Source organism: Erpetoichthys calabaricus, chromosome 2, assembly GCF_900747795.2.
Source record: "Erpetoichthys calabaricus chromosome 2, fErpCal1.3, whole genome shotgun sequence".
NCBI lineage: Eukaryota > Metazoa > Chordata > Cladistia > Polypteriformes > Polypteridae > Erpetoichthys > Erpetoichthys calabaricus.
The window spans coordinates 255957760-255982679 of record NC_041395.2 but is presented as its reverse complement, the minus strand read 5'-3'; the positions used below and the strand labels follow the sequence as shown (position 1 = coordinate 255982679).

The 24920-nt window shown below is 36.9% G+C and overlaps 1 protein-coding gene across 1 annotated transcript in view; it reads right to left on the bottom strand.

The window, feature by feature from the left end:
• Positions 1 to 10602: 10602 nt before the first annotated feature.
• The window catches only part of ipmkb (inositol polyphosphate multikinase b), a 51685-nt gene continuing 37367 nt past the window's right edge, over positions 10603 to 24920 (bottom strand). Inside the window, exons 4-6 of the mRNA XM_028795410.2 lie at positions 23731 to 23903; positions 15208 to 15289; positions 10603 to 15027 (exon numbers count right to left, since the gene is read on the bottom strand). Of these exons, the coding sequence (XP_028651243.1) occupies positions 14396 to 15027; positions 15208 to 15289; positions 23731 to 23903 (887 nt within the window). The 3' untranslated portion in view covers positions 10603 to 14395. The remainder of the gene's footprint in view (positions 15028 to 15207; positions 15290 to 23730; positions 23904 to 24920) is intronic.

Sequence of the window (24920 nt, the reverse complement as noted above, 5' to 3'; positions counted from 1 at the left end):
ATTATTTATTGAACAATACTGTACCACACTTTTATTGATTTGGACACTGGTTGTTTTGTTTATAAGAATAAAAACACTTTGATGATGTGTCCTCATTGCCCAGGCCGTACTTGGTTTATGTCTGTCAGTGTCCCGGGTTTCAAGTAGGTAACGCCAGTTTCAAGCAACACAGGCAGCACAAAGTGCAGTTAAAGAAATACCCCACACAAAAACTGTTTTTTTATTTGTTAATATTTTTTATATGTTGATTCACCACATGTAGTTTGTAGTGATGGCTGTGTAAGCATAAGTTTAATATGTCACTGTGCTCTGTGCAAATATATCTGATATATTTGCTTTTTTTTCAGCTCACATGCACAGCTGACACTTTCCCAGATTAAGCGCAGCGATTCACCGTATAGAATTGCTAGGCAAGCAGTATGACATAAGATAGATTGGAACAAATGGACAACGTGCAGTCAGACTGTGCTATTTCTATCTGTTCAGTCAGCATGGAATTGTATTCACGTTTAAGCATCGTTGCCTTACTTGGAATTACATGTTCACCTACAGAGGGCCTGCATGTGGAGAAAACAGTATAAAAGTTTTGGAACATTGCCAAGCACACCTTTTGAAGCCAACAAACGGATGGGAGATAACGTCACCTGTTCCTAAAAATGCCTTCCACTGCACCAACGACACAGACAGACTCAATGCCTCGAGCCCCCACTCCCGGACCAGGCTTTATCACTGGCTTCATTTGTCTGATATGTAGGGTAAGCCGACCTTAAACAAAGCTAAGTTACTTCTCCTACGTGGTTTCTTACCAGCATATCACTAGGGAGGGGTATCGCCTTTTATGTTATATATACAGTGCATCACTTTTTCCACATTTTGTTATGTTACAGCCTTATTCCAAAATGGATTAAATTCATTTTTTTCCTCAGAATTCTGCACACAACATCCCATAATGACAACGTGAAAAAAGTTTACGTGAGATTTTTGCAAATTTATTAAAAATAAAAAAAAACTGAGAAATCACATGTACATAAGTATTCACAGCCTTTGCTCAATACTTTGTCGATGCACCTTTGGCAGCAATTACAGCCTCAAGTCTTTTTGAATATGATGCCACAAGCTTGGCACACCTATCCTTGGCCAGTTTCGCCCATTCCTCTTTGCAGCACCTCTCAAGCTCCATCAGGTTGGATAGGAAGCGTCAATACACAGCCATTTTAAGATCTCTCCAGAGATGTTCAATCGGATTCAAGTCTGGGCTCTGGCTGGGCCACTCAAAGACATTCACAGAGTTGTCCTGAAGCCACTCCTTTGATATCTTGGCTGTGTGCTTAGGGTCGTTGTCCTGCTGAAAGATGAACTGTCGCCCCAGTCTGAGGTCAAGAGCGCTCTGGAGCAGGTTTTTATCCAGAATGTCTCTGTACATTGCTGCAGTCATCTTTCCCTTTATCCTGACTAGTCTCCCAGTCCCTGCCGCTGAAAAACATCCACAGCATGATGCTGCCACTACCATGCTTCACTGTAGGGATGGTATTGGCCTGGTGATGTGTGGTGCCTAGTTTCCTCCAAACGTGACGCCTGGCATTCACACCAAAGAGTTCAATCTTTGTCTCATCAGACCAGAGAATTTTCTTTCTCATGGTCTGAGAGTCCTTCAGGTGCCTTTTACTAAGGAGTGGCTTCCGTCTGGCCACTCTACCATACAGGCCTGATTGGTGGATTGCTGCAGAGATGGTTGTCCTTCTGGAAGGTTCTCCTCTCTCCACAGAGGACCTCTGGAGCTCTGACAGAGTGACCATCGGGTTCTTGGTCACCTCCCTGACTAAGGCCCTTCTCCCCCGATCGCTCAGTTTAGATGGCCGGCCAGCTCTAGGAAGAGTCCTGGTGGTTTCGAACTTCTTCCACTTACAGATGATGGAGGCCACTGTGCTCATTGGGACATTCAAAGCAGCAGAAATTTTTCTGTAACCTTCTCCAGATTTATGCCTCGAGACAATCCTGTCTCGGAGGTCTACAGACAATTCCTTTGACTTCATGCTTGGTTTGTGCTCAGACATGAAGTGTCAACTGTGGGACCTTATATAGACAGGTGTGTGCCTTTCCAAATCATGTCCAATCAACTGAATTTACCACAGGTGCACTCCAATTAAGCTGCAGAAACATCTCAAGGATGGTCAGGGGAAACAGGATGCACCTGAGCTCAATTTTGAGCTTCATGGCAAAGGCTGTGAATACTTATGTACATGTGCTTTCTCAGTTTTTTTTATTTTTAATAAATTTGCAAAAACCTCAAGTAAACTTTTTTCACGTTGTCATTATGGGGTGTTGTGTGTAGAATTCGGAGGAAAAAAATGAATTTAATCCATTTTGGAATAAGGCTGTAACATAACAAAATGTGGAAAAAGTGATGCGCTGTGAATACTTTACTTATTTGGGATAAGTAACATGCCGCAATTACAAAAGAACTAATTCTCAGGGAGCTAGCGGCCCCTGCTGGACACTGGCTGAGAAATGTTTTTAATCTCATGTTTTCATGCAGATCAGAAATCGCAAAGTTTCTCATAGAATAGTCTTTTATGGTGACCAGCACTGCACAATAGCAGACAATATCAAAAGGTCCATTAAAAAAATTGTGTGTCACTCACATCGCATAACCCACATGTGAAGTCATCCAGTTGTATGTTTCAATGTCCCAAACACATGTATTTTTACTATAATAAGGGTTTCAGGGAGTTCGTGAGGGACAGTTAGGTCCATAAATATTTGGACAGAGACAACTTTTTTCTAATTTTGGTTCTGTACATTACCACAAAGAATTTTAAATGAAACAACTCAGATGGAATTGAAGTGCAGACTTCCAGCTTTAATTCAGTGGGGTGAACGAAATGATTGCATAAAAATGTGAGGCAACTAAAGCATTTTTTTCACACAATCCTTTCATTTCAGGGGCTCAAAAGTAATTGGACAATTGACTCAAAGGCTATTTCATGGGCAGGTGTAGGCAAGTCCGTCGTTATGTCATTATCAATTAAGCAGATAAAAGGCCTGGAGTTGATTTGAGGTGTGGTGCTTGCATGTGGAAGATTTTGCTGTGAACAGACAACATGCGGTCAAAGGAGCTCTCCATGCAGGTGAAAGAAGCCATCCTTAAGCTGCGAAAACAGAAAAAACCCATCCGAGAAATTGCTACAATATTACGAGTGGCAAAATCTACAGTTGGGCGGCATGGTGGCGCAGTGGGTAGCGCTACTGCCTCGCAGTTGGGAGACCTGGGGACCTGGGTTCGCTTCCCGGGTCCTCCCTGCGTGGAGTTTGCATGTTCTCCTCGTGTCTGCGTGGGTTTCCTCCGGGCGCTCCGGTTTCCTCCCACAGTCCAAAGACATGCAGGTTAGGTGGATTGGCGATTCTAAATTGGCCCTAGTGTGTGCTTGGTGTGTGGGTGTGTTTGTGTGTGTCCTGCGGTGGGTTGGCACCCTGCCCAGGATTGGTTCCTGCCTTGTTCCCTGTGTCGGCTGGGATTGGCTCCAGCAGACCCCCGTGACCCTGTGTTCGGATTCAGCAGGTTGGAAAATGGATGGATGGAAAATCTACAGTTTGGTACATCCTGAGAAAGAAAGCAAGCACTGGTGAACAACACAAAAAGACCTGGACGTCCATGGAAGACAACAGTGGTGGATGATCGCAGAATCATTTCCATGGTCAAGAGAAACCCCTTCACAACAGCCAATCAAGTGAACAACACTCTCCAGAGGGTAGGCATATCGATATCCAAGTCTACCATAAAGAGAAGACTGCATGAAAGTAAATACAGAGGGTGCACTGCAAGGTGCACACCACTCATAAGCCTCAAGATTAGAAAGACTAGATTGGACTTTGCTAAAGAACATCTAAAAAAGCCAGCACAGTTCTGGAAAAACATTCTTTGGACAGTATGAAACCAAGATCAACCTCTACCAGAATAATGGCAAGAAAAAAGTATGGAGAAGGGGTGGAACAGCTCATTATCCAAAGCATACCACATCATCTGTAAAACACGGTGGAGGCAGTGTGATGGCTTGGGTGTGCATGGCTGCCAGTGGCACTGGGACACTAGTGTTTATTGATGATGTGACACAGGACAGAAGCAGCCGAATGAATTCTGAGGTGTTCAGAGACATACAGTCTGCTCAAATCCAGCTAAATGCAGTCAAATTGATTGGGCGGCGTTTCATGATACAGATGGACAATGACCCAAAACATACAGCCAAAGCAACCCAGGAGTTTATTAAAGCAAAGAAGTGGAAAATTCTTGAATGGCCAAGTCAGTCACCTGATCTTAACCCAATTGAGCATGCATTTCACATTTTGAAGACTAAACTTCGGACAGAAAGGCCCACAAACAAACAGCAACTGAAAGCCGCTGCAGTAAAGGCCTGGCAGAGCATTAAAAAGGAGGAAACCCAGCATCTGATGATGTCCATGAGTTCAAGACTTCAGGCTGTCATTGCCAGCAAAGGGTTTTCAACCAAGTATTAGAAATGAACATTTTATTTCCAGTTATTTAATTTGTCCAATTACTTTTGAGCCCCTTTTGAAATGAAGGGATTGTGTTAAAAAATGCTTTCATTGCCTCACATTTTTATGCAATCATTTCGTTCACCCCACTGAATTAAAGCTGAAAGTCTGCACTTCAACTGCATCTGAGTTGTTTCATTTAAAATTCATTGTGGTAATGTACAGAACCAAAATTAGAAAAACGTTGTCTCTGTCCAAATTTTTATGGACCTAACTGTATATTCACTATAGCCCAGTATTGTTGATTTTTCTCGTGTGAACTCTCGTGTGATTTTTATCTCGCATTATGTCACTCACTGTTACTTTTCTCGTGTATTATTTTTCTTGCAAGTATGTATCTCACCTAACCCTAACACAAGAGTTACAAAATAATGTGAGTAAAATCACGCAAGAAAAATAGCAGTCACCATACAGCTCTCCCCCTTGTCTGAATCAACAGTTTCCCATTGAAAGAAATAAAAGAAAATGAACCCTGCCACTGCTTACAGCGCCGACCGCTAGGCGTCTCTTGACTTGCTGTTGGCCCATGTTTACCATTTAGACATGTGTCATCATTCTCTACACGACCGTCATCTTGTGCAACTCCATAACAGCAAGTGCTAATTCTCATTTGATACGGTTTACCACAGCTTAATTATCTTCTCATATACTGGTGAGGATTAATTGTATATGTATGAGACAATCAAATCTCGAAAAATAAAGTACATTATACTCATTGCATGCAAAGTTGTGTTTATGTGAATATTTCTGGGTCCATAGCTTTCATAAGATTCTGGACCCTTACGTTTCACCTCAAGTAAGTCTGCTCATTCAATCGCCCATGAACTGGATTCATTTCATAGGTAAAAACAAATCATTTGGTCTGTAACCCCTCAGCCTCTTGGACTGTGAGTACTTACGGGCTCACATCTTACAAGTCTTGTTCACTGACACATCACTGGAGTTTACAAAGAATGTGCCAACTCGAAAGCAGACGTCAGCCCATCTGGCAATCGGACCCAGAGCTTTGGAGCTGCGTAATTACAGGGCCACAGGATTTTGTTCCAAAAAGGGTCAGAACAGAGGTTAGCATAATTCTGAAGTTACTCAAACTCAAATGTCCTCATAATTAAATTGATTTTGAACTTTTAATTAAACTAGAAGATCTGGTTTGAAAAGAAACTTAATCAAATTCATTTTTGCCACATGTGAAGTCTCCTCAAAGCACCTTCATGGTTTCCACCTCTTAAATGAGACAATTATATTGTAAAAGGTGTTGGTTGTTCGACATACAAGCCTCATTTGTCTTTTTTAAATCTGACAGTGAAAATGCCGTGCAAAATCTGAATCATAAAAAAAAAAACCTTCATTAAAAGCGTACACTGAAGCATAGCACCACATTGCAGTGCTTAATTATAAGAGATTTAAAAGCAGCATAAGCAGCTACTGGGTAAAATTGCTTGCAGTAAAAATAATTTACAGCAAAGGAGCAGTTGTAAATTGCTCAGTATTTATCCAGTCACTCGAGCTGAAGCTGGAGCCACCTGAGATTCCCAAGTTCAATATTGCTTAGGCTGACAAGGAGCGCTTAACAAGGTGGTAGGATAACACGCCACTGTCATTTGTTAAAGCAGAAGTCATTAAAGAGCCATGGATTGACCCAGAAATGGAGAATCTTTTAAAGGGAAAAAGTTGCTTTCTAGAATCAAAAACAGGATGGGCCAGATGGAATGATCGGCAGTTATTTTAAAACATTTAATGCCAACGTGATTTTGAAATATCTGCAAAGTATACGATTAGAGTCGTTTTTATTGAATATTTTTGAAAAGCTTTTTTGTTGCCCTGTCTAAAGAGCTTGTTGCAGTCAATAGCATACCTGGAAGGGGAGGTTTTATGGGCATTAATCCATCCCTGAAATGGCATCTGTTAAATCGACCTTTAAGCAGTGATATGTCAGAATGCCTCCCCTTCCCGTCTTTGTTACAAGACGTACTCAGAGTAAAATTTAGCATCATGCCAAAGGCTGAAGCAGGCAGAAGTGGAACAAATCTGCCATGTAACAGAAGGGTCAAGCGAGAGATAGAGAAAGAAAAACAAATTAGGAATGGGAAGATCCTCCCTTCCTAGACATGCATGTTGAATTAGCTGGTGTCTCTGAATTGGGGAACACGAATTGTTACGGCCATTTCCTGCCAGCGCCTTTAACCCTGAAACTGAATGAAGCAGGTTTAAGGATATCGCCTTATGTTCAGCAATTGCTTGTTTTTTCTTTTCTCCTTATTAAGGTTATCATACACAGTTGGCCAGCTGGCATGGAATTAGAACACTAGAAAAAGTTTGTCAAGAAAAAGCCAGCAAGACTTACCAATCCTTCCTACCTAGGCCCATCAGTGTGTCTATACTTCTATCTCAGACGTCTTTCCTAAAAGGCTTGGATTCAAACCTTCTAATGTTTGTGTTCTCTTGTTAAACATATTTTAAAGTATTCACCTGGATCTACTGTACTAATTCCCTTCATAATTCCTTCAATCATTGATCATAGCTCACATCTCTCAGTTCTAAAATAAGCCTAGTCGCTCTTCTCTGGACTTTCTCTTGTGCTGCTATGTCTTTTTTTTGTAATATGGCAACCAAAACTGTAAACAGTAGTCCAGATGAGGCCTCACCTCCCTTCACCTGTACTCTACACATTGAAATTTACAACCTAACCTTCTGCTAGCCTTCTTAACACTCTCTGGATGTAGATATTGATGAGTCCATCATGACATTAAATCCTTCTCATAAGGTGTACATTCAAGTTTCAGACCTTCCATTGTGTATTCAAGTCTAACATTGCTACTTCTTACATGTAATTCTTTACATTTACGTCCATTAATTTTATTTGCTACAAACTGTCCCAAGCCTGATCCATAAAATTACAGATTAAATCTGTTCATATATCATTTTACAGGACCCCTGTGTGAACTTTGCACATTTTTCTTATGGATTTGTGGGCTTTCTCACAGAATTCCAGTTTCCTCCCACATCACGGGCATATTTGATGACAGTAAATTGGTGCAGTGTGCCCAGTGAGAGACTGACAATCCATTCTGGGTTAGTTCTTGTCCCATGCATGATGTACAGACTGTGACTCCCAAAGACATTAAAATGAATAAGTCATGTTAAAAGAAAATGGAAGGATCGGATTCTGACACACCACCCATCATCCTAAATTAACCTCTGGTCTACAGTATACCAGGATAAATGGCTGTCATTTATTACCATGTTTTATAAAGAAAACAGATGGACAGAGGCAACATGAGGAAAACTAGAAAAGTGGAATACTCAAGGAATAGCTGTTTTATGCTGAACTACAGCCCCAATTCCAAAAAAAAATAGGACACTGTAAAATTTTAAATAAAAATAGAATGCAATGATTTGCAAATCTCATAAACCCATAGAACACAGAAAATATATCAAATGTTGAACATGAGACATTTTACTATTTCATGAAAAATATTAGCTCATTTTGAAATTGACAGCAGCAACACGTCTCAAAAAAGTTGGGGTGGGGGCAGTAAAAGGCTGAAAAATGTAACTAAAATGGCAGTAATAAGCTTCAGCTGGAGGAACATTTTGCAAGTAATTCAGTGCAGGTCAGTAACATGATTGGGTATAAAAAGGGTATCTTAGAAAGGTAAAGTCTCTCAGAAGTAAAGATAGACAGAGGTTCACCAATCTACAAAAAAACTGCATCTACAAATTGTGAAACAATTTCAGAATAATGTTCTTCAGTGTAAAATTGAGAAAACTTTGAATATGTCATCATCTATAGTACATATTATCATCAAAAGATGAAATCTCTGTGCACAACGGACAAGGCTGAAAATCAAAATTGGATGCCCATGATGTTCGGGCCCTGGGGACCCGGGTTCGCTTCCCGGGTCCTCCCTGCGTAGAGTTTGCATGTTCTCCCCTTGTCTGCGTGGGTTTCCTCCAGGCGCTCCGGTTTACTCCCACAGTCCAAAGACATCCCGTTTAGGTGGATTGGCGATTCTAAATTGGCCCTAGTGTGTGCTTGGTGTGTGGGTGTGTTTGTGTGTCCTGCGGTGGGTTGGCACCCTGCCCAGGATTGTTTCCTGCCTTGTGCTCTGTGTTGGCTGGGATTGGCTCCAGCAGACCCCCGTGACCCTGTGTTCGGATTCAGCGGGTTGGAAAATGGATGGATGGATGGATGGATGGATGATGTTCGGGCCCTTGGACAGCACAGTATTAAAAACAGGCATGATACTGTTATGGAAATCATTGCACGGGCACAGAAACACTTCCACAAGTCTTCATCTGTGGACACAGCTTGCCCTGCCATTCACAAATGCAGGATAAAGCTCTATGGACACCATGTCTTCCACACTAAAGAGGAAAGGGTTCGTCCAACTTATCAGTGCTCAGTTCAAAAGCCTGCATCTCTGATGATACGGGAACGCATTAGTGCCTATAGAATTGGCAGCTTGCACATCTGGAAAGGCGCCATCAATGTTGAAAGGTGTAAACAGGTTTTAGAGCAACATATGCTCCTATCCAGATGACGTCTTTTTTAGGGAAGGCCTTGCATATTTCAGCTGAATGGGCCTGCCTGTAGTCCAGACCTTTCACCAATTGAAAACATTTGGCACATCATGAAACGAAAAATACGACAAAGACAACCCAGGACCACTGAGTAGCTTGAATCCTATATTAGACAAGAATAGGACAACAGTCCTCTCCAAAGTCCAGCAAGTGGTCTCCTCAGTTCCCAGACATTTACAGTCTGTTATCAAAAGCAGAGGAGTTCCTACACAGTGGTAAACATGGCCCTGTCCCAACTTTTTTGAGATGTATTGCTGCCATCAAATTCAAAATGACCTTATCCTTTTCTTAAAATGGTACATTTTCTCAGTTTAAACATTTGATATGTTTTCTGTGTTCTATTGTGAATAAAATATGGATGTATGATATTTGCAAACCATTGCATTCTGTTTGTACTTACATTTTACACACTTTTTGGAATTGGAGTTGTAAAAAGAATGATAACTGATGACATTACACCTTTTTCATTTCAAGCTGCAAAGCAACAAAATGTGAGTATTTTGAAAGGGGGTGTGTGATTCTTTTCTATAAACACTGTAAGCCTTGTTGAGGACCAAAGTGTTGTGGGTATGCATACTTTAATTCTATCAATAGGTTTGGTCATGAGTGAGCCTTTCAAAGAGGTTGGGAGCATGCAATGATAGTGCGTTGCTACACCCACCACATAACGAACAACCTGAATTGAGACCAGAGTGCAGTGGGTGACACCTCAGCACCATACTACACTAGGACAGTGTAAGTTTTTTATGTAGCCTCGAATGCCAATCCGGCCACCAACCCCCAAGTTTTCCCAGCAAGTTGGAGGACCTGTTTACAGGGCTGGATGCAGGTTAATGTCATACTCAGGACGATGCAATTGCAGGTTAAGGGCTGGCTCAAGGGCCCAAAAGAGTAGAGTCACTTCTGGAGTTTACAGGATTCGAACCGGCAACTTTCTGATTGCCAGTGCAGATCCCTAGCCACAGAGTCACCACTTTTCAAAGGGAAATAAAATATCCCAACACTCCAAAAACTGGCATTTTACCTTAATTTGCTACTGGAAATTAGCACAGTGAGTGAGCAATGGATGAGTGTGCCCTGCAAACGATTGGACTCCATTTCAGTTTTGGGCCAGATGATAGACTACAGCTCCTTCTGAACCTCTAAAATGTGGGCTACAAGATGGAAGGATAGATTCTGATAAGTAACCAGTATTTATTTCAAAGGACCATCAAAACTCTCAGTACTTCATGTAAGTCTGGCATTAAAAAGAAAATGATGGGGGGGTCTTTTTTTTCCTGCAAACGTTTCTGGGCAAACATCCCTTCTCCCTGCAATAAGCAGTTAAAATAAAATCAGAGGGCTCACATTTTTATCATTTCCCCAACCACATATTTTAATGTTTTTCTTAATTTTTTCCAATTGTAAAAAAAAAAAAATAATAATAATAAACAAGGTGCATGTGAATTTTGACATTTTGCTAATTCAGACTAGGTGTACAATTTTTTTTTAATTTACGCAGACTTAAAAATAGTACAAAATATGACTATAACAGTAAACATTTAGTTATGACAGATTTTATTAGTAATTTAAATTAGCCAAATATACAGCAATTATATTTTATCTAAATATTATATATTTTTTTAATTTACAAAATTAGGAATAACATCAGTTTAATGTAGCTGATTCCTTTGTTTTTCAAGAAATGATTACACATATACACTTCCCCTGCTATTTTATATAAGACATAAAAAATATTCAATCAAAATAGAAATACAATTCATATTTTAAACAAATGTAACCAAGAAAATGGGAAAAGGGAATAAAGGAAAACATTCAGGAAAAGCACAATGGGTTGCAAAACAGCATTTTCAAGAAACCGTAATAGGCAAGACTTCCAGAACCAAGATTCATATATCGAAATGCCAGATTTCATATTCATACAATCAAAAAATATAGCTTTATCAACAAGCATTTATTTTATACTGTGAAAAACATGTATTTAATAAAATAAATGTAAAATAACGATCACAACAAAATTAAACTCTCTTTGATAGTTTTACTTCACATCCAGTACATCCTCTGCATTATTAAAGTGCTTCTGTGCACTGTTTGCTTACATTTAAAATGAGATCCATCCATTAGTGTGGTCATAGCTCTAGGATTTGGGACACATCAGGAAAACACAATCATTCACAAAAGATTTAAGAAAACAGCTAAGTACATCTTAGTATAATTCATGTCAAAAGCTTTAGAAGAACTAATAACCCAAATACATGTTTTATTCTGTATTAACAGAGCTCTGATTCATCACATGTATGAAAACAATAAACTGGCAAAATATATGAACTGTAAACAATACATGATGCAATTTGATACTTTTCATAAATGAATTAGCATACAAATAATGTTTCTGAAGCCACAATGCATCAATTGATAAGCTGCTCATGTTGTGCATGTCATTTAACATAACTTTCGACTATAATATTATTAAAATTATTAGCTGCATCTGAAAACACAGAATTTGCCAGACAATTCAAAGTCTGAAATTGATCAGATATGCACCAGTTTCCACATTTTAAGTGTGAGTTTGGAAGCTCTCCTATATTTTAGTCAGTGCCTCCCACTTAAAAGACGTTTTAAAAAAAAAAAAAAAAGTGCTGAAATTTGCATGTTGCCAAAAATCAAGACAGCTTTTGCACTTCATAAAAAGAGATGGTAAAAACTGTGGTGAGATTAACAAAGTAAGGGCCATACATTTAATATGGCTTGGTCTCAAAAACGTCTTCCTACATTTCACAAATTTGCACATTTGCTTCAGCATAAAGATTCCTCTCTCTGCAAAATGTATTAATGTATTCCAGAATGACATAAAGGTATTTTCTGCATAGCTCATAAGTGGTCAGATTTTGGTCCCCCTCTGCCCACCATTACCATTTAGTAATAATGGCTTACCATTTGCATTGTTCTCCAGTACTTAAAATGGACTACTGTATGTGAAATGTAATGCTGCAGTAAACCTTTTAACATTAATAATAAAATGATTCTCATGCTTTCACCTCCATAATAGGCTACATAAAACATCACTGCAATACATATTAAAATGGAGTAAATGTAAAATTAAAATACATTTATAAAAGGACAAGTAGAAATCATAATATTAGTATTAATAGAAGACCCAAGGATACCAAACCCTACTAAATGCTAAATTAAAATGTCATAAAGGTAAATATTTCTCTTCTTGGGTAAGTTTATAGTGTTCTGAGTAGGCGCTTGTCTGCTTTTTCTTTCTCATTTTTTATTTTAGTTAACACCTTTCAGAAGTTTTCACTCCAGTAACCTTATATTAAAATATTTATTATTTCACAGCACACCTAAATTTATAAATAACTGCATAGCCCATAAGCTACCAATGATCCTTACTGCGCTTTCATCCCTCACTTGGTGAAAGATCAATACATTAAGCACATCACTCTGCTCAAAACCTATTTACTTTCTGTGAAACACGGAGATGTTTTTTAAAAGCTTAAGAGACTCAGTCACTTCCACTTCTAAATAAATAGAGATGCATCACTGGTGGTGGTCTTGTCAATTCTATAGCAAGGAAAAAAGCATTTCAAAATGAAGAAAAATCAATGGCTAGAGTATGTTTGAGAGCTGGAAGGTTTGCTGCTAATGGCAGTATCTTTTGCCTGCCCTCTGCAGCCCTGCTTGCACATGGCTATTAAGCATGCTGACATTCACCGCCTCCAGCATTTAAAAAACTAAACTGCAAACTTCTCCATTATCACTGCCTTTGAGATGATCCTGTAAAAGCTTGATAAAACAGATTTTTCATGAGAGTCAAAAAACAAAAAAAAAAAACAAATATTCACCACAAAAATTTTAAAAAAATTGGTAGTGCATTGTATACCTCTAATTGCAATTACACATGGACAGGACTTGATTTTTTGTTTTTGGTTTTGGTCTAGCCACCAATATATAAAAATATCAAATTCTTTCTTACTGTGATAATACAAACTGTGAGCAGCTCTATCATTTTTTTTAATTTAATAACCAAATGATGGGATTAAAAACTGATTCTGTGGATGCTACAGGTAAACAGCAATATAGCTATTTACTTTATATGAAAAACTAAGTGCCTGGTTTTCTACTCACTAAGCCAAAGAATTATTTAAGGTCAAAATTTACCTAATGTTTACAAAATAGTATGAAGTATTCAGACAGAAAACCAGCTCTGGCAGAATTTCTAATTGTAGAGGTAATAATTTTGAAACAGAAAAAGTATTCGAATTTGACAGATACTGCACCAATATAAAGTGCAGCCAAGTAAGGAGCAGAAAATTGTACTGAAAAAAAAATCCATGGATATGCTCCATTCCACAGCATATTCCTTAGCAGGACAGCAGCAATTATTTTACATATTTACAGTAAATGCTGATTGCCAACAAATAAATACCTATTTTTAATGAAAGGAATAATTCTGTTGTTTCTAAATAAAACAGAGCCCTTGTGATTTTTCCAACTTTTGGCATAAAAAACATTATATCTTAATTTGGCAGCCAAAAAAAAAAAAAAAAGCTGACACTGATTAATTTTTCAGCTAAATATTAACTATATTGCCTCACTTATTATAATGAACATTTAAACATCATGAAATTATGCTTAATTAGTCAGTAGTTTTCTGTTTTTGTGATGTAAATTTAAGAGGAGTTACATTCTAATTGAACGTTAAGTTACATTTCTCCTGAACGTCAACACATATCCTGCACTGTAAGGACTTGAAGTGCATAAGCTTGTTGGATACAAAGGTCCACAGGACTAGAGAAATCAAAGAAAACTGAACACAACATTGGCCTCTTAAGACCCCTTGCATGCCACCGATTAAAGAGACTAACACTCTATAACCAAAAGATGGCCTAATGTCTCCTGTTGGCAAGGGTCACACTACAAGTTTTAAATTAGGTTATCCTGGCTCCTTCAGGGAAAATGTATACCTGCCTAGGATATGATTAATCCAAGCTTCATTCTTAATTGTTCCTTTTAGAAGCCAAAACTGTATAAGTGAATGTCTTTTTTTTAGTTTCCTGAGTAAGATAATCATAGAAAAATTAAACTATATAGTTACCAGTAGTACAAAACAAGCAAATGTACACAAAGAATTACAAACAAGTTATGCATCATTTCTAGTGCAGAATTCCCCATGTTGTGGCTACTTTATTTACTTGACAGTTGGCCCCAATAGAAAAGTGCAAAAACCACCACTATCAGTTATGGGAATTTAATTATTTAAGATTTGTTGCAGCACTGTTAGCAAATTTTTGAGGCCATAAATGTATCCTTCATCCTTGGTGGTACTTGGAAATACATGAGCAAAATCTATCATTCTCACTTCTACCTCATTTTTTCTTGCCGTTATTGTTGGTGTGCAGTGACGTTCCTTTTCCAGTTGGGACTTAGTATTGCCATTTGGCCGCTCCATTGAAATGCAAGTTGGTTTCCATATGTTGTTGTCTTGTGGATCCGTTTTTATTTCAAGAGGAATGTCATGATGCCCAAGTGTGCATGCTTTTTTATGAAGAGCATACATATGTGAAAGACTCTGCCCAACTGAAGATTCTGTTCTTCCATTCTCAGTGGAACCAAAGACACAAACATTGTTGTTATACTCGAGCATTTCTCTGTCTGGTTGGCAACCTTTAGAAGAAATGGTTACATCTTCCAAGCTTCTATCATTCAATTTTGAACCCCCATGCTCAAGGAAGCCTTCATATACAAACAATAAAGAGCTTGCATAAAAATGCAATTGACTTTGATTCTCAAACCACTGCAGTATCATCTGGACCTTCTGAATGCTAGCTTCCACTGCGTCTTTTCTGATGCAGCATCCATTATAGAAAAATTTAGCTAAACCTGTAATGACAAATATGTCTGTTTCACTCTTTTTGATACTGTTAAAGAAATGTTAGCTGTGAATATGAGAAGAAATAAATACACCATTTACTTGTTCTAAATAAATAAGATAAACATCAATACAGCAACACTGCAAGTAATAGAAATAATGAGTTGAAAGTATAAAATTCCTAGTCTTACCATCCTTTATACTTTCTTTTGTCAAGCCTCTTCCATAATGTTGATCATGGGTTTCATAGGTATCAGTATCCATGTGATAGATCTACAAATTAATTATAAAATACTGAATTAAAAAGAAGTAAAATCATATACCATATATTTGGACTATTAGATATTTTATAGGTTACACAGGTTTGTGTGTTCACAGACAAACAAAAAAGTAACATAAAAATGATAATAAAACCTTCACAGGTTAATTTATTAAAGGGTAAATAACTGTCTGTCATCTTAAACAGATGCATGAATCCCTCCCTTGTCTATGCTAAACAGCATCTTTTCTATCTAGAGTGCAGTAAGTAATCAAGTATGCCAACCTTCTACCCCAAAGCATTTAATTTTTTGACACTTTTAAACAAATTGGTCTCTAATCCTCATTTTGCAGATCACAAACATATTACATTAACCTAATCAAACCAGCAACACTGAAATACTGATTTATTCAACTAAAATCAATACTAAAGCACAGAAGGTAAATTAACTGATATTTCAATAATTTACTAAATTGAATAAATGTAGCATCAGGTGCATTAAACCAGACTCACATTCTGTAATTAATAAATCACTAAAGTGCAGCTTGAAGAACACAACTTCAGATAAAAACAAAAAAACTTAGTCTAATTTGCTCTCAGAAAGAAAAAAAAGATAATAGCATGAACTTAGTTCCTTATTTTTTTTTTTTAGGACAAAAATATTCTAATTACTATACTGAAAGCAAAAGAGCATACAAACATTACAGAGCAGCCAAGGAAAAAGCTTCAAAAGGACCACTTGGTGGTGCAGCAGCTAGTTTTGCAGACACATTTACTTGGGTCCTATTTCATCATTCTCTTTGGGTATTCTGGTTTACTTGTTCACCTCACAAAACTGATCTTGTTTAAGCATGCATGCATGCATGTGTGTGAAAGTGTACCAAAGAGTGTGATAAACCAGTGTCATAACCAAGATTGATACAGTCCCTGTGATTAATGCTGCACTGAAAGAGTCCAGCTTCATGCTTCTCTGGAAAAGACTAGAGTGTATGTTTAAAAACATGATGAACTTACCAATGTAGGCATTGAGACAGCATAGGGATAATTTAAGTTGTCATTGTTTACAGTATTTTGGCCAAGAATAAAATCCCAGCAATGGCAATGTCTGCTATGGTATGATGGAGTTTGCCTGGTTATATGTACATGGGGAGAACAGATTTGGAATCTCAGTTTATATTCCACAGTCAAAAGACATGCAGTTAAAATCAGCAGGCTGTTAACATATCTGTGGATGGAATGGTGCTCAAAAATAATAAAACCAATAAAAAACATTAATAATATTACATTTAGATGGAGCAAACAATTTTGTAATTTTACAAAGTGCTGAAAAGCAAATAGATTGATTTTGAACTTTATTGTCAGGTAACATTTTGAATTTCTGTTGGTGTAACATTATACATAATGAAGGTAAACAAAATTAACAGCACAATATTTATAGTTATATATGGCACAATCACAGCATTATATGTACTGGAAGTGAGTCATATATTGAAGAAAAATACAAATACAGTATTAAAAATTGTATACAGTATAAAATTAAACTATAATGCACTACTATTCGCAGGTTTGGGATCACCCAGAAATGTTCACGTTTATGACAAGAATTGCTACATTTTACTATCAAGATACCATTAAACTAATTTAAAAATATAGCCAAGGCATTACTAGTGTTTAAATGTCTATTACTACTTGAAATGACCGATTTTTAATTTATTATTCACATATGATTGCAAAGCCCCATTTTCAGTAGTTCATGTCCTAATGATAAACTTAGTTTATCCTTAATTAGTCACCTTTACATGCTAATTTTTTATAAGAGAAACCTCATTAGAACATCAGAATCTACAGTTTAAGAAACAAATGCCTTACTGATCCCTCAGTTGACTTCTACCAGCGTCATTTGTATCACAGAAAGACCATTCCGGGAAGCTGACCTTAGAGGCAGATTTTCAAAGTAAAAGACATATGTGAAACTGTCAGTTAAAAAGAAAATATTAAAATGAGCAAAATAATACAGACAATAGACAGAAGATGACTGTAAAAGATATTATGATCAGCATCCTAGAATTGTCTTTTCTCTGTTGTAGATGACACTGGTACTTGGTGTGTATTTAGTGAAGAAGACATCTGAAGACCTGTAAATTGTTTATTTCTCAAACTACAGAATCTGATGTCTTTATATTCTTATGCAATTGCCCATCTTGGCCTTCCCCTTGTTTTTCTACCCTGGTCAGTTCAAGTTTGCACTCTTCTCTCAAGACAATAATAAACACCTTTATATGAAATCTTCAGTTTCCAGTCTAATAAAGTTGAGATAGCTGTTTCACTTTGGTCATTTTTGAACCCAGAACTGTACTTTAGGAATGTCAGAATGAGTGAACAGAATAATAATAATAACGAATTAGCATGTAAACATGACAAATTATGGATCAGCTAAGGGAGTTTAGCAATTAGGATACTGAAGTAAATGGAGCTTTGCTGCCATATGTGAATAATAAATAAAAAAGTCAGTCATTTCAAGCACTAATAACCATTATAATGCCTTGGCTATACTTCTAAATCAATTTAATGGTATCTTGATAATAAATGGTATTAGTTTCTATCAAAAATATGAACATTTCTGGGTGACCTCTATCTTTTGAATGATACTGTATCTGAATTTAGAAAATAATACATATATATTGATAAATAAGGAAACATGCATTTCATCCCATTTCTTGGTACAAACTTAAAATTTACTGCACAAAATTGTTTAGTAATAGTTGAATAAAAAATGGAATGTCAATAAATATAAGATTACAAATTCAATTTAAACACTGCAACTAATAAATGGCAACATGTTTACTGCTACTGCACCACTGAGTTTTTATCTTAAGTTCATATCTATCATTCGCTGAACAACGGCTTTAACTGAAAATATACATAATGCTTGTTGAGTCTGACAAGGTGAGAAGATGAGTGAACAGTACAAAAACCTACAGGACATTTCCATACCATAACTGACTATTGGCCATGGAATTACAGTAGTTTAATTATAAGCATATATAAAATAGAAACCTAAAAAAAATAAATAACATGTTTTAAAAAGGTTACATAGTAATCTTTTTAAATATTGTTAATTTTACTGGTAATAATGCAATATTTCACACATCTGAAAATGAATGAACTACACAAAATAATTAACATTTTAAATCACAAACTTTTATGCAGAAGTAAAAAAAAAATCTGTTTTTATTCTTTCTCCAACAGTACAGGCTTGCTCAATGCTCTAACTTTAATGAAGTGCACTTTTGCAAAAGAAGGAATGTGATGTGCTGTTGTTAACACTTGAGGAATAAAATCGAGTTCAGTTGTGCAAATTACTGATACAGCCTTTCTGCTTTTTGTCACCAGATGGAGCTATGATTCTGTTTGTGACATTACTGAAGCTCTGCATATTTTTCAACACCTGTTCTTAAGACAAAGCAATAATATGAAAATAAAGAGATCTATATTGCATTTCACTTTAAAACTTTAACACAATTGTACTGTTTTTTTTTCAGATGAATACAACTTTATTAATACTATTACAGATGTTATTTTTCTGAATACCAAACAAATGAAGTAAATTTTGCTTGGACACTATAGTAATATTTATTTGAAACAGAAAAATGCCTCTGATAAATTATTTACTAGGCACTCTCTTTAAAAGTACCATAAAGATTCTACAACATCATGCTTTAGAAGCTCCTTTTGAAAAATAATAAAATCTATTTAAACTAAAATTGGTACTCATATTTTCATTTGAAACCAAACTTTCCATTTCATAGCATTTTATAGAAGTTTTATATGATTGGAAGCTTTAGCTGTGTAAAATGTTCTGATAGCACAAATGACTTCAATAAACTTGCTGAGGCATGTATTATATAGATAATGGAGGAATGTTTAATATATTCAATTCCTTTTATACCACTGCTTGGAGCCTCATTTATAAAGCTTGCATACACACAAAAATAGGCTTGAAATGTGTGTATGCAACTTCCCACATAAACGTAAGAAAACGTAAAAGAAAACTTGATGGGGGAGATATGTGTATATTTATAGCAGCTCTGACCAATGCATATGCATCTTCTCAGAGAAACTGGGAACTGACAACACCTTTGATCCAGTAGGGAAATGCAGCCAAACCAGCTAAATGAAGACTCACGTTTACAATAAATCATATCACTCCGCAACAAAAAGTTTACACCATAAAAGTTATGAATATGATACACAGACTATATTTTGATTCCCTTTTAAGATGACAAATGCTGCACATTTTCAGTGAAGAACTTTTTTGTTTTTCATCAGTTTGTATTAACTACCTGTTGTCACTTCTCAGTGAACTGAAAGAAAAGGTCAGCAATATCTCTGCCAAGACTCACCCTGTCAAGCCTCCTGTTCCAGAAGCCATCAACCAACCAGCCATGTGCTATATCCAGATTTTGTATGGTGTGGGTGCACATACATAAAACATATTATGCTTCTGCCAACATAAAAAGACAATTTGTAGCAGTGTCCAATTCTCCTAACGTAACTGAAACAATGTACTTGTGTTTTTAACAAGGGCACCTAGCAAGAATGAGGCTGGTTTTGTTTATAGTGAGCAGTGACATTCCATTAACACACAAGTCATCTTTGATGCCAAGACTCAGCTGACAAATGTGGCCCAGTGGCCTGGGTCAAATCATGATTCATTTATTTTGAGGCAAAGTAGCTTCAACAGACATGATGGTACTGTACGTGGTGGCTAGTTTATTGGTAAGGTAACTGGCTGATCCCTCAGTTTTTTATATGGACTACACTTTTCACTGTAATAACACTCATGTCATTGCATGTGCCAGTTTATAGCATCTACACACTCAAACGCTGGCGTCTTAAGCCTTTCCCTGTCCCCCAGAACACAGAGAAGAGGTGTTACAATGGCATGCATGATCTTACCCTCTCAGTTGTAGAGAGAAGCCAAATAATGTTGAATGCAGGTGGTGGTGTCTCGATGCATCATGTGAGGGTCTGCAACATCGTGATTGCATACTTGTGAGGTTGATTAGCATGCCCCCATATATGGATGTTTCAGAACAGTGTACCAGGTATGTTCACATAAGCACATTTTCAAGGTGATTGTGATTTATTAAGGGTAAATTGTATAGAAATGTGCATACACCAGGTTTTATAAATCTGTTTTTTTTTTGGCTGAACACATTTTCCTGTTTTTTAGGTATGTTCATATTTTCACTCAAATCCATACAAAGTTTTAAAAATGAGTCTCCCGGGGCCTCATGTATAACGCCATGCGTAGAACTCACACTATAACATGGCGTAAGCACAAAAGCGGGATTGTGCGTACGCACAGAAAACTCCAGATGCAGGAATCTGTGCGCACGCATACTTTCACGTTCTTCCACTACATAAATCCCGATCAGCGTGAAAAGTAACGCACGTGCACGCGCCTTCTGTCCCGCCCCATCTCCTCCCAGAATTACGCCTCTTTGAATATGCAAATCAATATAAATAGCCTTCTGTGAAAAGACAATGGGAAAAGCACAGGGGAAAATATAAGAATTTCAGCGAATACCAAGTGGAGGCAAAGGAAAAACGTACTATTTGTTGGTTTAAACAGTGGTATAATCAACAAAAGAAAGTTGATCGACTGACAGAGTGTCGGAAAAACTCGAAAGATCAAATTCACAAAGTCGAACAGTGCCCGAAATAAAAAAGAAATCACATATCAAAGTCGCCGTGAAAAGGCAAGTCGTAGCCCAGTGTCTGAGTGTCATATGAAAGCTTATTAGGGTACAAACAAAAAACATAGGCACACAGTGGGAAAAAAGCACGAAATGTCAACTTTAATCTCAAAATTTCCACTTTAATCACGTAGTTTATTTTGCCATTAAAGTAGAACATCATAAACTTCATCTTAAAATCGTTTATTTTACTAGTTTCTCAAGTAGCACATTAAATGCTTTGTTCTGTATTTGATCTTCTATGTGCTCTATGTGTGTGAATCACTACGTGCTTCCGTTCTTTCTCTTTCTCCGACAGGACACAGAATCCATTACATTCGTGATATTACAGCTCTCTGAATAATTAAAATACTGAGATGTATACAATCGCCTACTTAATTCAATCCAGCGTGACAGAGTTTTGTCTACCACACAGCCCATTCTCACACACACACACACACACTCAACCAAAGATACATTAGGCAAATTACAATCATTAAAAATGTAACAGGTTAATTTATGAGATGTGGTAGGAAAATAGAAGAAAAATTCATGCAGAAACTGGAAGAACACACAAATCCTACACAGGCAACAGGTACAGAATTCAAAACTAGTATGCTGTATGTGATACGCAGTTAAAACTAACCACTGTACCTCCAACCCACTAATTTGATTTCTTTAAATTACATCAAATGTAATTCTAGAGTTTTAGACAACTTAAAGAAGGATAGATCATTTTGTATAAAAATCTCTTCAGCAGTTCTAACAATATGTGTGGCATCTAAGAAAATGTACAAGCAAATGCTTTTTTCTACTGTATGCAAATATCAGTAAAATTGATTACATCTACATTTCCATAGGAAGCACAATCCATTATCTTTTTTTTATTGTAATGCTTTACCATAAACAATTTCCCCCAACGATCACACCATGGTATCCACAGATATAAGCACTATCCAGTTCTAAGGAGCACATAAGTATCTATCTATCTATCTATCTATCTATCTATCTATCTACACAGGACTGCCATATCCATTTGAAAATAACTGCAAGGTCAACTTCCATGGTGATGATGGAACCCTATTGTTCCTCTTGCATAGGTTTTACTATAGTGATGACAGAAACGCATTTTTTTGACCCCTATTTAAAAATGGGATCACTGTTTCAGTCTGCCAGCCTCAAGGCCAGTCCGGTTACCCAGATACCCCCAACACCATTTAGTATATTCGGCATTTCTGGATCAGTCTCATCTATTCTTACAGCCTTAACATTATGGAATTTTTTTTAACTACAACAGTCATAGAAATCGATCAAATCTCAACCAATGCTTCTTGAACTACCATTTAGGGCAGGTGTCGCCAACTCCGGTCCTGGAGGACCACCGTGGCTGCAGTTTTTCATTCTAACCTTTTTCTTAATGAGTGATCTGTTTTTGCTGTTAATGAACTTCTTTTGAAAAAAAGGGTTAGAATGAAAACCTGCAGCCACAGTGGTCCTCCAGGACCGGAGTTGGCTACCCCTGGTCTAGGGAACCATTTTCACTTATAGTTTAGGAGTTGTTCAGAATGCCTCTCCTACCTCTCAACGAAACACTCCAGTTAAGATCAATGTTCAACCTTCCCCACATTGTCTGGACCATGTCCCATATATATTTCTAGAATTTTAAATTGGTTAACCAGCACCTCTTTTAGGCACTTTGAAAGTTACTGCCTATGCCTTAATGAACTTCTCTTAGATTTAGGCCTTTTGTTTGGACACTGCCACAGCAGGTAATTTCTTGGACTGCTGGCACAGCTTCTGTCCCACATTTACGTGGCCTTAATAGTAAATCTTACATGTATACCCCTGATTAAAGTCTGGAAACAATCATGTTAACTGTATAATGAATGGTTCTTTTTTTCCCAATTTGAAGCCGCATGGGGCCACCATAAATGGTCATTTGCCATGAAACAAAAAGTGGGAGCTGCAGGCAATGTTTGATGCTTGACAATCATGGGCAAGACAGATCTAGGTGTACAGGGCATTGGCAATAGAAACTGGTTCATCTTATTTGGACCATACTCTGCTTTCTGGTTCCTTTCCCTCCACAGAAGTTATGCCTTAAGTCTGTATTCAACTTTTAAGTGTCATACTGTTCATTTAATACAATGATAAAAGCTTTGAACCCCAAAGAACACTATAAACCCTAAAATTACATACATATAAAAATAAAATTAAAAAACATGGGGCCTACAGTGCTAAAATAAAATGCTTCAAAATGCTAAATATAAACAATATGCATGCATAGATAGATAGATAGATAGATGACACAATGGCAGTGTCTTCTGGAATATTGCCTTGTAGTGGCATCCATTTCAATGTCAATTCTTTGTGAGCTACACAACCCCTTACATGTCACCAATGAGTCGCAGAGAAAATGTAGTAATACAATATCAACAGTTAATGTGCAGTGAAAATTTCAAAATAAATCTTGAAGTACTTGAACTAGATTACAGTAATACACTAATTAAAGGTCTATTTCTTTTATAAACCAAATCAAACTAGAAGGGAAATAATTAAACTACTCTGAAAAGATTAAAAAAGTTATGGTTTAGACCGTGAAAGGCTAGCTGACTACATCAGCTTTCTATTTTGTTTGCTTTAGAAGAATGTAGCACTGCTCCCAAATTCATAAACACATCCATCAAAAACATGTTTTAACTGAATGTACTCACCCTCATACCAAGTACTAAAAAGCCGATTTCCTCCATGAGCGGATATTTTCTGATCTGCTGGTCTTTCTTCTCCTTGGAAGCATAGGGGTCATAACTTCTTTGGCCAATCTTTACATCCATTATACATGGTTTGATAAATTTGCGAGTCACATCTTCCAATTTAAGGTACTGATCTAAAGTTGCACAAAACAGCTCATTTAGCTGAAAGTAGTAATGACTACATGCACACATACATCAGGAGCAAATCAATACTGACCTTGTGCTCTCTACCTCATATATCATTAAGGAAGTAAATTATACTAACAGTCAAACCCATTGAACAACTAATGTAATAAAAGGTGCTGTATACAAAACTGAATTGTAACAAACAGGTATAAGTAAGGAATTAACTACATTACGTTTGTTCAAATATGATGCCACAAGTTACAATAACATGGAGTAAGTTAACTCAAACAATTTACTTTGGAGCAAGCAATTAACATGTACACTAGACTAGAATGTCATGGATGGGTTATTATATATATATATATATATATATATATATATATATATATATATATATATATATATATATATACACACACATATACAGTTGTGCTTAAAAGTTTGTGAACCCTTTAAAATTTACTATTTTTCTGCATTAATATGACCTAAAACATTATCAGATTTTCACTCAAGTCCTAAAAGTAGATAAAGAGAAACCAGTTAAACAAATGACACAAAATATTATACTTGGTCATTTATTTATTGAGGAAAATGATCGAATATTACATATTTGTGAATGGCAAAAGTATGTGAACCTTTGCTTTCAGTATCTGGTGTGAACCCCCTTTGCAGCAATAACTGCAACTAGCAGTTAGTTTGAAGGTGAAATTAGAGTCAGGTGTTTTCAATCAATGGGATGACAATCAGGTGTGAGTGGGCACCCTGTGTTATTTAAAGAACAGGGATCTATCAAAGTCTGCTCTTCACAACACATTTGTGGAAGTGTATTATGGCACGAACAAAGGAGATTTCTGAGGACCTCAGAAAAACAGTTGTTGATTCTCATCAGGCTGGAAAAGGTTACAAAGCCATCTCTAAAGAGTTTGGACACCAACAATCCACAGACAGACAGACAGACAGACAGACAGACAGACAGACAGACAGACAGACAGACAGACAGACAGACAGATAGATAGATAGATAGA